This window comes from Hippoglossus stenolepis, chromosome 13 (genome assembly GCF_022539355.2).
Source record: "Hippoglossus stenolepis isolate QCI-W04-F060 chromosome 13, HSTE1.2, whole genome shotgun sequence".
Taxonomy (NCBI): Eukaryota; Metazoa; Chordata; class Actinopteri; order Pleuronectiformes; family Pleuronectidae; genus Hippoglossus; species Hippoglossus stenolepis.
Window position 1 is genome coordinate 9,560,376 of NC_061495.1, and position 15,985 is coordinate 9,576,360.

Sequence of the window (15,985 nt, forward strand, 5' to 3'; positions counted from 1 at the left end):
TGAGCTCTTTAAGGTATGATGGTGCCATATTATTAAGGGCCTTGTAGGCGAGGAGGATAATTTTAAATTGTACTCTAAATTTAACAGGAAGCCCGTGTAGTGAGAATATGCTGAGGACCAAAGGCCTTTCTTAATTCTAGGAACAGCGATATTTAAAAATGACCTGAACAGAAGGTCTATTTAGTGGCTGTTGTGGAACTTTTGTTAAAATCATAAGAGCTCGAGAACAGCAACTAAGAGAAATGTGTGCCAATAAATCAAGCAAAGAAGAAGAAGAAGATAAACAGTTTTCAGACAATCAGTGCCAAAGAGTGTGAGCGAGATGGCAGTAATGCACCTTCACATTGGTCTCCACCCGCCAATAAACCAAACAAAGAAGTATTTTCTTACTATCCTAACATAGTATTTGTTTGTATAGGCTGAAATAACAACAATGAGCCACATTGAGAAACACTGTCCAATACAAGCAATGCAGAAATACAGAATAATAGAAAAAAACAATAACGTTATATCTTTTCCCTTAAATGAAGCATTGAAATGAATGGACTTTTTGGGGGGTAGGATAACAAGTGTGTGTGTGTGTGTGTGTGTGTGTGTGTGTGTGTGTGTGTGTGTGTGTGTGTGTGTGTGTGTGTGTGTGTGTGTGTGTGTGTGTGTGTGTGTGCAGCAGCAGGAGGGGGAGGAGCCCGGGCTCCTCCGCCGTGATAACAGGCTGCTGCCTCGGCTCTCTTATCTCCCGCTCCCCGCGCTGTCCGCCTCCGAGCACCAGCTCCTCTCCTCCGGACCTCCACCAGGATTTATCCCCATTCTCAGCGAACTTCACCAAAAGCCGACCCGCTCCTCTCATGCTGTCCCCGGGAGACCACCCCGGCATTCACTCGACTTCGCGGATACTATCGGCGACTGTGTTGCGGTCTTGAGAATCATGGAAACGTGGTTTTTGAATCACGTCCTCGGGCTGTCTCTGTCGCTGCTGCTGCTGCTGGGTCTGCCGCGGCCCCTCGGGGCAGGGACCCCCGCCAGCAACAGCTCGGATCCCGGATCGTATCACTCAACCTCGGCGGATGAACTGAGCAGCATGTTAAACAACGCGACTTCAAGTTCATACTCCAGCGAGAGTTTATCCCCATCACAGAGGAACCTGCTCACACACACCGCTGCTGCTGCGGCTGCTGCGGCTGCTGCTGCTGCTGCGGGGGGAAACTTCGGTAAGACACTAGTCACTGAGGCCTGCTGCGGCAAGTGCACCTCATGATGTTAGTCCACTGACTTTATATTAACATTCAACTGTCCTAAACTTTTTATAAACAGTCCACTGTCATAAACTTTATATTAACACTCCACTGTCCTAAACTTTATATTAACAAACCACTGTCCTAAACTTTATATTAACACTCCACTGTCCTAAACTTTTTATAAACAGTCCACTGTCCTAAACTTTATATTAACAATCCACTGTCTTAAACTTTATATTAACTGTCCACTGTCCTAAACTTTATATAAACACTCCACTGTCCTTAACTTTGTATTAACAAACCACTGTCCTAAACTTTATATTAACAATCCACTGTCCTTAACTTTATATTAACAGTCCACTGTCCTAAACTTTATATTAACACTCCACTGTCCTAAACTTTATATAAACAATCCACTGTCCTAAACTTTTTATAAACAGTCCCCTGTCTTTACCTTTATATAAACACTCCACTGTCCTAAACTTTATATAAACAGTCCACTGTCTTAACCTTTTTATAAACAGTCTATGGTCTTTACCTACTGTCCCACATGTGAATGGCTGGATCATATATTTACTTTCACTCTCAACACATTCAAATAAGCTGTAACACTGAGAACAATAAAGTTAATTTATGATAACAGGTGGAGATGTGCAATAAAACTATCAATAATCAATCAATAATCATTGCAATGTAATTTCCATAGCAATATAACAAAGGTTAAATAATAATCATGATTTATCCCTTAACATATAATGGATATACCTCAGATTTTTAAACCACAACCTTAACTCAGGAGCAAAAACCAGTCTTTAAACTTTAAAAGACATAATAATGTGACATAGATAATAATTATCGTTATCGACCACATTGTTCAGCCCTATCTTGTCAACATTAAGAGTGAAGTCACTGCTTGTATCCACAGTGAAGACAGGCGCTTTACTTGTTGGTCTTGTTTGCCTCATTAAAAGGCTGGAACCAACCATTATTCCCATTAGAGATTCAATCTTTTATTCTCTCTTAATTGCTTTTTCGTATTTCTGCTTTAAAAATGACTTAAATAAGGAAATTACTATGATTATTTATCACAACGCCTCGGAGCGGTGTGATAATGGATGGATGGATTTGTTATAATTTCTTTCTGTCCATTACTAGTTTTCCTTGTGTAATTGTTTCACTTCTACTTCAGTGTAAAAAGTGTTTTAAGGCTCTTACTGTATGTTTACACCTGTGGTTCTGGTAAAGAGGAGGGTAAATCCACCTTAAAGTCCACCGAAACATGAAAATTCACTCATCATCTACTCACCACTGTGCCGATGGAGGGGTGAAGTGTTTGAGATTTGATTACCAGCTCATGCAGATGTTGATAAGGTGTATGGAAACCTGCATGGATCATTCAAACCTCTGCTTTTTGAACACAGCATGGTTAGGTTGGCTTACAACGTGCAGTATGCAGGACGGTAGAGTTCAGTAGAGTCCACCAATGAGCTCAGTTCAGGTAAAAACCACAGTACTTTTCTTTTATAGTAATACATATAAACTACCATAAACCTTGTGAAAGTGTTAAAGATCCACGAGGGAAAATAACTGAAGATGCTCCTAAGGAATGACAAGTGGAAATAAATCACTCAGATTTGACCCCAGTCCAGCTTTCCTGCCTTGATCCAGTCATTCAGGTTCACTAACTGAGCTGTGAATCAACATTAGATACTTGACAATAGTAAAAATCCTCATCTAAATCTCCTATTTGGCCTTTTGTAAATAAAACATTAAATATTCAAAACACTGCTACCTCCTTCAATCAGCTGTTTTCATTACTGTGTTGGAACATACTGCATATACCTACAATGCCAAGCCACAGTATTTATGAAGTATGACAGATGTGGAAAAAATCCTCACAGTGACAACTGTGTTAAGAGTTGAGAGCTGAGCGATAAACAGCAGAGAATCTGGGAGTGTCCTTCACTCGCTGCCAACACCACGTTCCAGTCTGAGTTCTGCTGGATCCAAAGAGAGAAAATGAAATAATGAGAGAGACACATGCGGAGGAAGTGAGAGAGAACGATCGAGTCTGGTGGCCCAGTTCTCCCTATAACACTCCCAGTAGATGAGCTGTTGTGACACTTGAACTCCATCCCTCCATTGGTATTGGATGGTGGCTGCTGGTCACTGTGGTGGATGTCAAGAGGTGTCCAGCTCCCACTGTTGTTGCTCCAGTCCTGGGGATCAGACACATAGAGTGCTGTCACACAGCACAGCATCAGGGGTGTGCTTAGAAAAGGCTTTAGGTCAGAGAGATACAGCTCATCTTTGTTATAACTAAGTTATATCTTGATGTCAACAACGGATCCTATGCCCCTTCATTACATCCTGACCAATAGGGATATTTTAGGGCCAATGGTGATGCTGATATTTAAGTTAGTTGAGGCTTGACATTTTACAGTGTAGCCATAAACATATAAATAACTATAAATACAAAGAAAACATAAATACAACCAAATATATAAATGTTTAATCAAGGAAATATACAGAATTCTTTCAAATACAATTTTAATATAAATGCACACCATTTATGCATTGTTGACGTTTACTCTCCAAAATATGTATTTATCGGCCAATTTTTACCAGCCAACTGAATCAGTTGAGCTCTGCAATGCATAATAATTACCATCCAACTCAATAGTTCCGATTAGCACCACAAAGTTTTTGGCGTCTTTCAGCAAACAGATGTTTGGTTTATTTTTTATTTTCATTGAATTTTTTTAACTGACAAAAACTTTGATAAACCCCTCTGTACTCCACCTGCTCAGCAACAAACAGTATTTAGACAAAATTATAAATTTGCTTCAAAACAAAGTTCAGTTCAAAGTTAATAAAAAGTCAGACATTTTATTAACGAGTTGGTGGAGACCAAAATGGAGCTAACAGGGGGTAAATATTGGGATTTAATCTTGTCATATGCACATAATCTCTACATGAAAGGCTACTGCTAGCTTGTGTTTATTGGATGTGTAACTAGTTGAATACATGCAAAGATACTATAATCAACTTAAAAAGTGATAAAAGTGATAATGTGTTGCATTCTCAGTTTGTTCTTCTCCCCCAAGTGAACAAATGATAATTAATGCCGCTTTAAAGTAGCGAGTTCAAAACCATTTTCAGGGCAGGTTGCCACAGATTAATTTAATTTAATGTCATTACCCCCAGACTGAATCTGACAGGGGACAAGACAAACAGGGCTCTCTCTCCACGATTTCTGCTTCACTGTCAAATGTTAATGTCAAAATAAAGCAACAATCTCAACTTTATAACCTCATACCTTTCTTGACATTTCACTTCTGGAAATGTGTGGTTACGACCTAAAGAACAATAAAAACACACAATGAACGTGAACCCACGCCCAGATCCATGGTGACAGTTTTCTGCCAGCGCCTTGTGCTCGCTCAGCTTTAGGAAGGAAATGGCCGATTCCCAGTGGGGACCGTCACCGCCATATTTAGGACATAAAGCCTTTGTTAGAGCAGACGAGCTCGGCTGCCAGTTGTTCTCCACCCAAAAATTATTGCCCCTGCAGCAAACTACAGCACCTCACAGTATTCCCCCACCCCCAATTCTGCAGGCTGCACACAGTCTGCAGGGTCAGCGCCCTCTGTTGGCCACAGTATGTGGAAGTGAAACTTTTGACAGTTTGTAATTTTAATTTGTGATGAGAAAGCTGGAAGAAAACAGACTGAAGAGAAAATATTAAGAGTGTAGATTCCCAGTACAAACATTCACCTAAAATAATAATAACAACAATAATAATAATGATAATAATAATAAGCTTTATTTATATACTAGCACTTTTCGGAGCGACATTATAAAGTGCTTCACAAGAGCATGAAACAATAAACCGTCGATAAAACTAAATAAAAACTAAAATTCAAATAATTAATAAAAATTAAATAAATAAAATTAACCAGTAAATTTAATTTAATCACCCATAGTTGAAAAGGGTGTGAAAGCAGGAACAGATGTAGCATATCTGATCTCAGCTGGTACAATTTATTCCAGAGTTTGGTCCGTACTGCAAAAGAATGACAGTCACCAATCTTCGAAACACCAGACAACACTACCACCTGATCTAAGATGGCATGCAGGCTCATGGGGATATTGTAAATCCTTGATGCACACAGCTTGTGTAAAGATCTAAATGTCATCAATAAAATCTTAAAATCATTGCCAAAACAAACAGGAAGCCAATGCAACGTTCCTACTGTATTCAAGTTGACTGTAAGATAGCAATAGAATAAAACATTTGCTTCTTATGGCGCGGGAAATGAGTAGCATGGCTTCACGTGGAGTTAAACTTTGACCTGCTATATTCCCTTTGCATTCAGGTATGTGTGACTGTGCCCTAATACTGTGAAGTTGTAATAACAGGCCACAGTTGTTCTTCTTGTCTGAAGATGAGAACTTTTCATTTAGAACATTGTTTTGTTTCCCCACAGACACGGAGGAGACACAAACCTTCACAGAAACGAGCAGCAGATCACTAGAGATCAATCTTTCTACTGAGCCGCTCTCCTCCACCCTTGTTGTAGCCACCACTGAGGCCAGCAGCAGCGGCAGCAGTAGCAGCAGTGGCAGCGGCAGCGGCAGCAGCAGCAGCAGCACTAGCAGTGGCAGCAGCAGCAGCAGCACTAGCAGTGGCAGCAGCAGCAGCAGCATCAGCAGCGGCAGCGGCAGCAGCACTAGCAGTGGCAGCAGCAGCATCAGCAGCGGCAGCAGCAGCAGCAGCAGCAGCAGCATCAGCATCAGCAGCAGCAGTGGCAGCAGCAGCAGCGGCAGCAGCAGTAGCAGCAGCAGCAGCAGCACTAGCAGTGGCAGCAGCAGCAGCATCAGCAGCGGCAGCAGCAGCGGCAGCAGCAGCAGCGGTAGCAGCACTAGCAGCGGCAGAGCATCAGCAGCATCAGCAGCGGCAGCAGCAGCAGCAGCTGTAGCAGCAGCAGCAGCGGTAGCAGCACTAGCAGTGGCAGCAGCAGCAGCAGCATCAGCAGCGGTAGCAGCACAGCATAGCAGCGGCAGCATCAGCAGCGGCAGCAGCAGCAGCGGCGGCAGCAGCAGCAGCAGCAGTAGCATTAGCAGCGGCAGCAGCAGTAGCAGCGGCAGCAGCATCAGTAGCATGCAGCAGCGGCAGCAGCATCAGTAGCATTAGCAGCGGCAGTAGCAGCGGTAGCAGCAGCAGCATCAGTAGTATTAGCAGCGGCAGCATCAGTAGCAGCGGCAGCAGCAGTGGCTGGAAGGACTTAGGTATCACAGACCTGGTGCCCAGCGTCTCCCACCCTGTGTCCTGGAAGGCCAGATCCTGGACGTTGACAGAGGACGCCAGCCTGCCCCAGGACCACCCAGACACCACTCTGCGGCTGCGAGACGCCACAGCCTTGGCGTCGCAGACAGCCATCCACACCGACCGCACCTACACTTCCTCGGCCAACAGCCGAGGAAGGGAGAGGACCCTGCTGTCCGTCACCTCCTCCTCTAACAACAGCACCTCCTCTGCATTCACAGAGGATTCCAACTCCCATCAGCCCCCCTCTACCTGGGGTGTTCCGGCTCGGGCCACAGAGACTGAGGACTACACCCACAGCGCCCCATCCACTCGGACTGACAGCAGGGACGCAACAGACGAACACATGACCCAGTCCTTCAAGGGGACGTTTTCAGAGACTGGGAGCCCAGAAGGGTCCAGAGGAACCCAGAGTTTAACTCAACCACCAAACGCCACCTGGCATCAACAAACATCAGAGTCTGAGGAGACCTCCGACTCGACGCCGCCTCTCAGTGTGACAGAGCTCAGCACTGACCAATCAGACGTAACAGTTTCCTCCACGCCTCCTGTCACCTCAGCCACAGGAGGTCCGACCAGCATCTCAGGGACAGAGGTGGAGACGGTATCTGATGTGGGAAGCTCCACCGAGGCCTCGCAGAGCTTCAGCACTCTGAACCAGGAGGGCACCGAGGGGCTGTCATCCCAGACCAGAGAGGAGACTATGGGCCCGGGTCTGACAACAGCGCCTCCTACAGTCAGAAGCAATACACATGATATGGATGACTTTCTGACAGACACTCCAGTGCTGGTTACTGAAGTCTCTCTCAACACTTCACCTGTTACTGTCACAGAAAGGTACATTGTGTTGTTTATTACACTTTGTAAATAATTCAAGGAAAGATACATGACTGAACACTAGGTGGTGTTATGAGCCCTGTTTTTTACATTTTTATATTAAAATGAGCATTCATGTATTTCATGAAAGAACAGTCATATAATTTAGTTTACAGCTCAAAAAACAAGTTTAATTATAGTATTTTTTTTTAAGTTTTAACAGAGAACTTCAGCTCTATTAGAGTTTTAGGTTTCTGAGAAGTTGTCGTGTCAGTCCTCCGATGAACTAGGCTGTAGTAATGAAGACGTTCTTAGTTGTTGTCAGGAGTCAGTGAGAAACTGATTTATTTATTTTCTTATCAACAGATCACAGATAACAGAAGAAGATACTTTTAAAGCCTTCCCCTCCTCCACCATATCCACCAGCAGCCCTCCTCTACCAGCGACCTCATCCTCCCGTTTCAGCAGCACCAGCACCAGCAGCAGCACGACGTCAGAGTTACTCACCGAGGCCACCGTCACTTACACCACACCCCCCACCACAGCCTCCACCCCAGCCCTGCAGACCACAGCAGGGCACACAACTCGCCGTGCGTCAACGAGCCAAACCCAGGGTCCCTCAACAGAGAGTGCTAACCCCACAAAAGGCACCACCCTGCAGATAGAAACAGGCACTCTGGGAGGTACCACCTCTCACGACCAGTATGTCACCACGCCCATCACCCACAGCACCCCGACCAGGAGCACAGAGGTCCTGCACTCCACCGGGAGACCGAGTGAGAGGGGGACCACAGAGCTGGTGGTTACTACGTCACCCACTGACATCCAACCCACCAAGGCACCGCCACCACCACCACCAAGTGAGTTCACTCTCTTCTTTCACTGTAAATAGCAATTATTGGCATGCTGCTTTTAAAGCAAGGTTGGTAGTCAGACTCTCTTTTCTTCGGTTATGGAAACTGATAATAATCCTTTTTCACAGCAGCCATTTTGACACAAATAGTAGGTAAACACAGGCATAAATAATCACATTTGTAAAGGTTGTGGTCTATTTAGGTATAGAGCCTTTATTAATTAATGAACACTTTTGTCCAGCTACTGCACCATGCAAATAAATCTCACCTATTCCAAAAATATAAACATACTAAAATGAGGTCTGGCATGGAAATGGGCATCACAAACATTTTACATCATGAGAATAATAAGACATAATAAGAATAAGATCATTCTCAAAGGTTCAGTTGCATCTATTTCATGTTAAAATGTCTGCTCTCCCGTCTGTCCTCCAGGAAACCCCTGTATGTCAAACCCTTGTTTGAACGGAGGGATGTGTGTGAGCTACAAAAGGCATCAGTTCACCTGTCAATGTCAGCAGGCGTGGACGGGACCGACCTGCAACCAGGGTGAGCTTCTCTTCTCTCCTCTTCTTTTTCCTGACTCTCTGATAACAACGTTGTTTCAAGCTGCTTTAAGTTTTTCGTCTCTGTGCATCCAAGCATGAAATTTCCAGATACGTATTTCATCCTGATGAACAGTGTGGAATGCAAAGATTAGGTCTAAGCTCTATGGATTCAGTGGGTGTGTTATTGTAATAGCTTTTTGTTCTGTGTGCCCAGATATGGATGAATGTGAGAGGGACCCCTGCCCGGTTGGCTCCAGGTGCGTGAACACACGAGGCTCCTTCAGCTGCGAATGTGCGCTCGGCTTCGACCTCGAGGACGGACGCACCTGCACCAGAGGTAAGATCCCTGTATATACACATACATACTGACTATAATTTTTTTAGCTGAGTTATTTTCTCAAACTTCTTTGCTTCTGATTTTTATTCACAGCAAAGACATTTCTGGGAACGTTCAGCTTCAACAGGCTGCCACAAGACCCTGTAATCTTGAAGAGCTCCACCATGCATGAGATCCAGAGGGAGATTATTCAGCTGGTGAGCGGCAGTCCACGTCACTGCATCGTCCTCTCTGCTCATTTCTGAGAAAATCTGAATGACTAAGTAACTCACACACACTCTCTTCCTGTCGTCACTGCAGCTCAATGCGTCGTTGTCAGTCCTTCAAGGCTACAGCCGCTCGACTCTGAGTAAGAAGTGAGTTCTTCGATAAACCTTACAATTTATGTCTTTTTTTTATTGTTTGTCGATGTATTTTTAAAGCAAATCATTGGTACAAGAGAAAAAAAGCTGAATTTCTATGTCAGAACTGCAAAATGTTTTAGTCTAACTGATACAACCTGAACATTTTGTCAGTGTCGACGTCTGTGCTGACCTCTGCTCTCCTCCTGCAGAGAAGAGGACGGGCTTCGTATCTTTGCTGTCAACATGTTTTCCATCTCCACCGATGTGACGAGCGCTGAAGTCTACAACAGCATCCAGATGTCTCTGAGCAACTGCAGCTCTTCCATGGCGCACTGCCGTATGGTCCTGAACCGCCAATTCACTTATACCGGTAAACAGAACCACCACAGCCACATTGTAAACAACATAATAATGATTATTTCTAGTTTAAATACTATTTCCTCCTGTAAACAGGATTGAGGCCCCACTATCAAAGTTAAAAACATGTTCAGAGCCACTAGAGGGCAGAATGCAGCTGTAAAATGTCCCCTGTGAAAGGTGCCATGATAGATTCGTGAAAATATTACACAGTTAAAGCAATAAAACAGCTGCTGTACTTCACTTCACCTTCATGCTACAGGGAATTCTATAATAGCACTAATAGACAACCGTTCAATATCATAAATAATAACTTGGATTAATATAGTGTCTTTCAAAGTACCCATGGCTGGTGGGTTAATATATTATGGTCTCTTCTTGAGATGAAACCTGATAGTGAATTGAGGGAAAGGCAGGGAACTGAACCGTACACATGAATTCAACATTCAAGAACTTTATTGTCCTTGTGCAAGCACAACATTACAAAAGGTCAATCCTGAAATCAAATTGTGCCTGTTTTAAATATTTACTAAAAGAAATATACAATTATTAAAGTAATAAGCAACTATATAGTAAAATATAAGCAAAAGAAGTATAAAATATAGTTCTTCAATAAAATATCAGTAAACACAAGTTGAAGTAGTAAGTATTTAAAGAACAAACAATAGCAGTAAAGTAACTGAGACAATATGTCTACCCTGTTGCAACATCGATGGGATATGACAAAGTAAATGTTTGGTGTTTTCCATCTTCTTGGGACATCTCGTGTTGTCCAGTTTAAGATCGGATTCCTGTGTCGGTACTAACTCTGTCCACGTTGTGTTCCAGTGGAGAGTCTGTGTGTGGCTCAGAAGGCTCAGTGTGACACCGAGCGCTCCACGTGCACAGACAGCGGAGGCACAGCGTACTGCCAGTGTCTTCAAGGATACTACAAACACAATCCTGAGGACTTGTCCTGTCTCGGTAAGCTCACTTTTTCTCTCTCCTGGTTTCTGCTGATACTACGACTACTACTACTACTACAACTAATAATAATAGTAAAAATAATAAACTCTATTTAAATATAACTTTTCAAAATATGGTTACAAAGTGCATTACAAGGTTGAAACAGGATAAACATTTTCAGGACTGAGGGAAACAAGATTGGGGAGTAAATTGATGTAGTGTTAAAACATCAAAACACAGCAGTAAAACAATAACAATAAAAATAACTACTGTCAAAACAATTGTTTATTAAAACTAACAAAAGATAACAAAAATATATGTTTTAAGAAGTAATTTAAAAGATGTCATTGATTCTGCAACCTCAGATCTTCGGGCCTGGAGCTGAGGAGCCTTGACTGCAAAAGCATGACATGCCCAAAAGCAGACAAAATATAAAACAGATAATTTTATACAATTAAAATGTTATTAAACGTTTCTTTTTCTGTTATATATGTATATAACAGAAAAGTAAATGTTTCCTTCCTGACTAAAACAAAATACTGAGGGAAAAGTAGATTCATACAAATTAAGAACCCTTAATAATAGTAAAACACTTTTGGCCTTTGTAGCCCGTAAAGGAAACTGTAATTGGATTTTTTTCTGAACAACATGTTTATTTCCAGATTGTGGGGATGGCTACAAGCTGGAAAACGGCACCTGTGTCCTGTAAGTTTGGCTCAATTTTTTTTTCTACCTACAGTATCAGAGGTTAGATTAAAAGATTTAGGATCATATTCTCACTGCAGATTCTGTCTCTGCTTTCAGGTGCACGTTTGGATTTGGAGGATTCAACTGTGGAAATTGTAAGTTACTGAAAAAACTGACATTTCATTTATTTTCTCATCGTGTGATCGTTGTGTGCGTTGATTTTTTATGTGTAGTATTTAATACTGTATCTGGTTATTTGATGTTGCAGTTTACAAGCTGATCGCAATTGTGGTATCACCTGCAGGGGGCGCTATGCTCCTCATCCTCATCATCGCTCTCACTGTCACTTGCTGCAGGTAAGTCTGCAGATATTGTTTGCATTAGAACTTTGTCCCTGTTTTGCTATTTATGTCAACCGTAGAATGCCGATAAACTGACAGCTCCACAAAAGTTAAGCCAAGTCATGTTTTTATCTCCCAGGAAAGATAAGAATGACATTAACAAGATCATCTTCAAGAGTGGAGATCTGCAGATGTCCCCTTACGCTGACTTCCCCAAAAATAACCGCATATCCATGGAGTGGGGCCGAGAGACGATCGAGATGCAAGAGAACGGCAGCACCAAGAACCTGCTGCAGATGACTGACATTTACTATTCTGTAAGGAGACCTAAAATACACAATCTCTTATTAAATTGTCATGTTCCTAGATTTGTCTTTCTCGCTCGAGTTGGGGTTTCGTTTTGTGTGTTTGGATAAGACTGATGAGTAACTCTACCTGACAAGAGGAATCTGTTCATGAAAAACATGTTGATTTTCTCTCTCTTTGTATCCATCCCCTCAGCCCGCGTTGCGTAACTCGGACCTGGAGAGAAATGGCCTGTACCCGTTCACAGGTCTGCCGGGCTCTCGCCACTCCTGCATCTACCCCGCCCAGTGGAACCCCTCCTTCATTAGTGATGATTCACGAAGAAGAGACTACTTCTAACTGCTCCTCCTGAAACACACACACGGAAAACTCACCGTCTCTCATACTGTGATGTGTCATGATGGTTTTCACAGTGAAGACGCTCGTGTGTTAGCTTCACTGTTTTTAAAAACCCATTTGACCATCTGCATTCAGGGTTGCACATTAATTATGTAAATGTCTGTGTTTGAGTGTGTGAGTGTCTGTGTGTGTGTGTGTGTGTGTGTGTGTGTGTGTGTGTGTGTGTGTGTGTGTGAGAGAAATACACATTTTTGCAAGTAAAAGTAAGTTTGTGATGAATTCAGTGTTTTTGCATGTTTTACCTCACTTACTTCAACTTGCATGTACTTTACATTACCGCTGTGGCGTTAAAGGTGGTGTCATGTGTTTTCCTGTCCTCCAGGAAGCCACTGATTCTCATTTGTCAAGAAAAACAATTTTGCAGACCTATGAAAAATGCGTAAATGCACAATTGAAAGTAAAAGAAATAGAAATTTAACTTTGTTTATCAACTGTGCACAGAAATATGTGTGTGAGGAATCTGGAAAAACACATTTACATTCTATTCAAAACAGCAGTATTATAAACTATATGTGATGTGTCCCAAATAGACCAGAACATGCAAAAATAACATTGATGATGTATGGTCCTTTAAGTGCTGAAATATGAATATGTGCGTGCCACTGCTGTCGTATGGAAATGATCCGTTTCTTCATATTGATGGAACATGATAATAACAAACCACTGAAGGTTGTAAGTTCATTTTTACACCAGCGTAACGTGAGGATCGACTTCCTGATCTGATAATGATGTTTATTTATTCCCTGTATGTTGATATCCTGTATATGTAGCTGGTGAACATCTCATTCATACACACTGACTGGAGGGGGAAAATATGTTGCTTTAAATGCGTGTGTGTGTGTGTGTGTGTGCTCGCGTATGTCCTCTAAGTATTGATGATTGTGTGTGTGTGAGGAATAATGAACTGTATACCAGAATGTTTTTAAGTGTTTGAATGTAAAGGTGTATAATAATTAGATATTTCTGATGAAGTGCTATTTTTATGTATTTTTTATGATATGTGTTTTTATGATCTGTTGACTCTGGCGTTTTAGTCAGACGTGCTTATTTAAATAAAAAATATATCAGAGCATTTTGTCTCTAATGAAATTATCTTTGAAAGTCTTTTGAATCATTCACATTTTTATTCTGTTGTTGACACAGTTTGAGTTGTAACTTTAAGAACTTTAATTCATATTGTTAAATAATTTAAAATCAAAATTACTGATAATAAACAAGTAAAAATTTTATTTTCCACAAATATTACATTTTTGGTAAAATAGTAAGTCAGATTTAAAATTTTGGCACAAAAGAATACCATCAACAGTTAAAATATATTTTAAATAAGTAAAAAATATAATAAAGATATTCTTACTTATTACAGATATTTCTTGAACGTCATTGTGGCTTTATTGTCACTTTATGAAACTACTGAAGTCATGAGCCCAGAGAGGCAGCGCTATTATCGTAGCTGAACATGGCGTCCAAGTTACATATTAAGGGAGGTAAAGATAAATGATTACTCACAGCTAGATGTCAGGAAAGTCAATGTATGTATCTGTTAACTGAAAGATCTGGCTGGCTTGAAACGTTGATGCCTTTTGTGTGTCTGCTCCACTCAAGTTGGCTTCCTGTGGGTTAATAAATACCCATTGGTTAGGTAACGTATGGCTCACACATGCTGGGATAAGCTCCAGCCCCCCCGCTACCCTTGAAAAGTTTTTGAATGTCTTTACAGTCTGTCTGATGTCCTCAGAAACAAAACACAGTCACAAAACTACTGTCAAAAGTCCTACACGACAATTTCTTGGTTTTATTTTCAGGGTGCATGACAGAAATCGATGTGTATGAATGCAAATGGATTAAGCAAAGAAAGTACAACATGCTTGTACGTGAGCTTTACAGATGCTCTAAGTTTTGAGTAAAGCTCTCTCTCCTGGTTTGCAGTGTTCAGAGGTAATAGTTTGTATTTACATGCTATGCCACATTGGGTATGGTTGTTTACATGATGTATTACTGTAATGGTCCATTTACATTGGTTTCCCTTTTAAAAGACTGGTGTAGAAGAGACCATAAAACAGGCACACTCAGAGGGGAACATTTCATACGTCGGACTTTTCTTAAGCACCGATGGCACGTCAACAGCTCGATCTCAGTGATCAGGCTTTTGTACTGATCAATGCTCCTCTCATCTTCGTCAGCCTCACTGCGAACATCTTCTACGCGTGTTGTTTGATCTCCCTGTCGCACAGCCGACAGAAACTCAAGCAGCCGTTGAAGACCATTCTGGAATGTCTTGTCTGTTGCTCTATAATTTATTGTGTCTCTTTGCCTTTGTTGTATTATGTGTTAAAGGACCGTAAAGACTTAAAATGGTTTGCCGTGTCCTGGGTGATGGTGCTGTACTTCATGAACAACAGCATGATGTGTTACGTTCGGCTAAACTTCTACTACTATGTCCAGATTGTCCCTGCACGTCGAGCTCTTTGGATCTGGTTAAAGAGGAACATAAAGTCCTTCATGATCTGGGCCTTTCTTCTCGACCAGATGGTTCTTCTGCTCAACGTCATTGCGAGTGTGACAAGTCAATGTTTCAAGAGCTACCCTAACAGCACAAGGACAGAATGTAGCTCTGACCTGGGCTTCTTCAACTTTGTTTGTTTCTACATCTTCATGGCTTACATCCTGGTGTGTCTGTGTGTCACGAGCGTTTCTAGCTTCTCAATGATCCTTTACCTCTACAGACACATTAGAAACGTGGCACTGAGCGGCAGCTGCTTCAACGCGCCGAGGATTCAAAGACATATGAGAGTAGCGGTCACTGGGGCCTGCCAAGGAGCCGTGTACTTCCTCTATGCCATCTACTACCTCTTTACCTCATTCAGTGAAGTCTACTCGTCGAACTTTTTCTTAGGTTACTGGGCCCTTTTCACTGTCACCTCACTGTTCATATCAGGCACCACGGTCAACCTGGGGATCGGTCAGGCTGTATTCAGGCAAAGGGCAGTCAGAATGTGGACGGCACTCAAAGCACTGTGTAAAGTTGGCATGGTAACAGGCGATGGCCAGCTGACATCGGGTTAAATATCTAATACTCTTAACTGTTGATGTCCAAATGTCATAGTGATTATTGGGTGTCTGATCAGGTTGAGGATTTAATTTGAAGGTTGTGTTTTCACCGCAGTCCATTGGTTTGCTTATTTAGAAATAGAATAGAATAGATTAATGTAGAATAGATTACTTTAACAAATGTTATTACCCTCAAATCTATATGAATGAATGCTGACGACGAAGCTTGTAAGAAATAAGGAATTCTGATTTTGTATTTAATCCTACCTTGTTTAATCTCATTTTATTTGATCTCATCTCATTTTATCTTGTTTATTCTCATCTTGTTTCATCTTATTTTATCTGATGCAGTTATGAAATAATTGTCTTGTGATCACGATTCTTCACAACTGTGACAAATATTTGTGGTCTATTACTTGTATGTTTTCTTTGTAGCTGT

The 15,985-nt window shown here is 41.8% G+C and overlaps 2 protein-coding genes across 2 annotated transcripts; both read left to right on the plus strand.

Moving 5' to 3' along the window:
- Positions 1–925: 925 nt before the first annotated feature.
- On the plus strand, positions 926–13,590 carry heg1 (heart development protein with EGF-like domains 1). The gene is made up of 14 exons (XM_047342658.1): positions 926–1,044; positions 6,415–7,401; positions 7,747–8,240; positions 8,670–8,783; positions 8,997–9,119; positions 9,213–9,316; positions 9,420–9,475; positions 9,673–9,833; positions 10,649–10,783; positions 11,428–11,470; positions 11,570–11,607; positions 11,721–11,808; positions 11,933–12,110; positions 12,295–13,590. Exons 1-14 carry the CDS (start codon positions 926–928, stop codon positions 12,436–12,438), a joined length of 2,784 nt encoding a protein of 927 aa, XP_047198614.1. The 3' UTR covers positions 12,439–13,590.
- Positions 13,591–14,607: 1,017 nt separating this feature from the next.
- On the plus strand, positions 14,608–15,561 carry LOC118120197 (taste receptor type 2 member 8-like). The gene is made up of 2 exons (XM_035174960.2): positions 14,608–14,775; positions 14,833–15,561. Exons 1-2 carry the CDS (start codon positions 14,608–14,610, stop codon positions 15,559–15,561), a joined length of 897 nt encoding a protein of 298 aa, XP_035030851.2.
- The last annotated feature ends 424 nt before the right edge of the window (positions 15,562–15,985 follow it).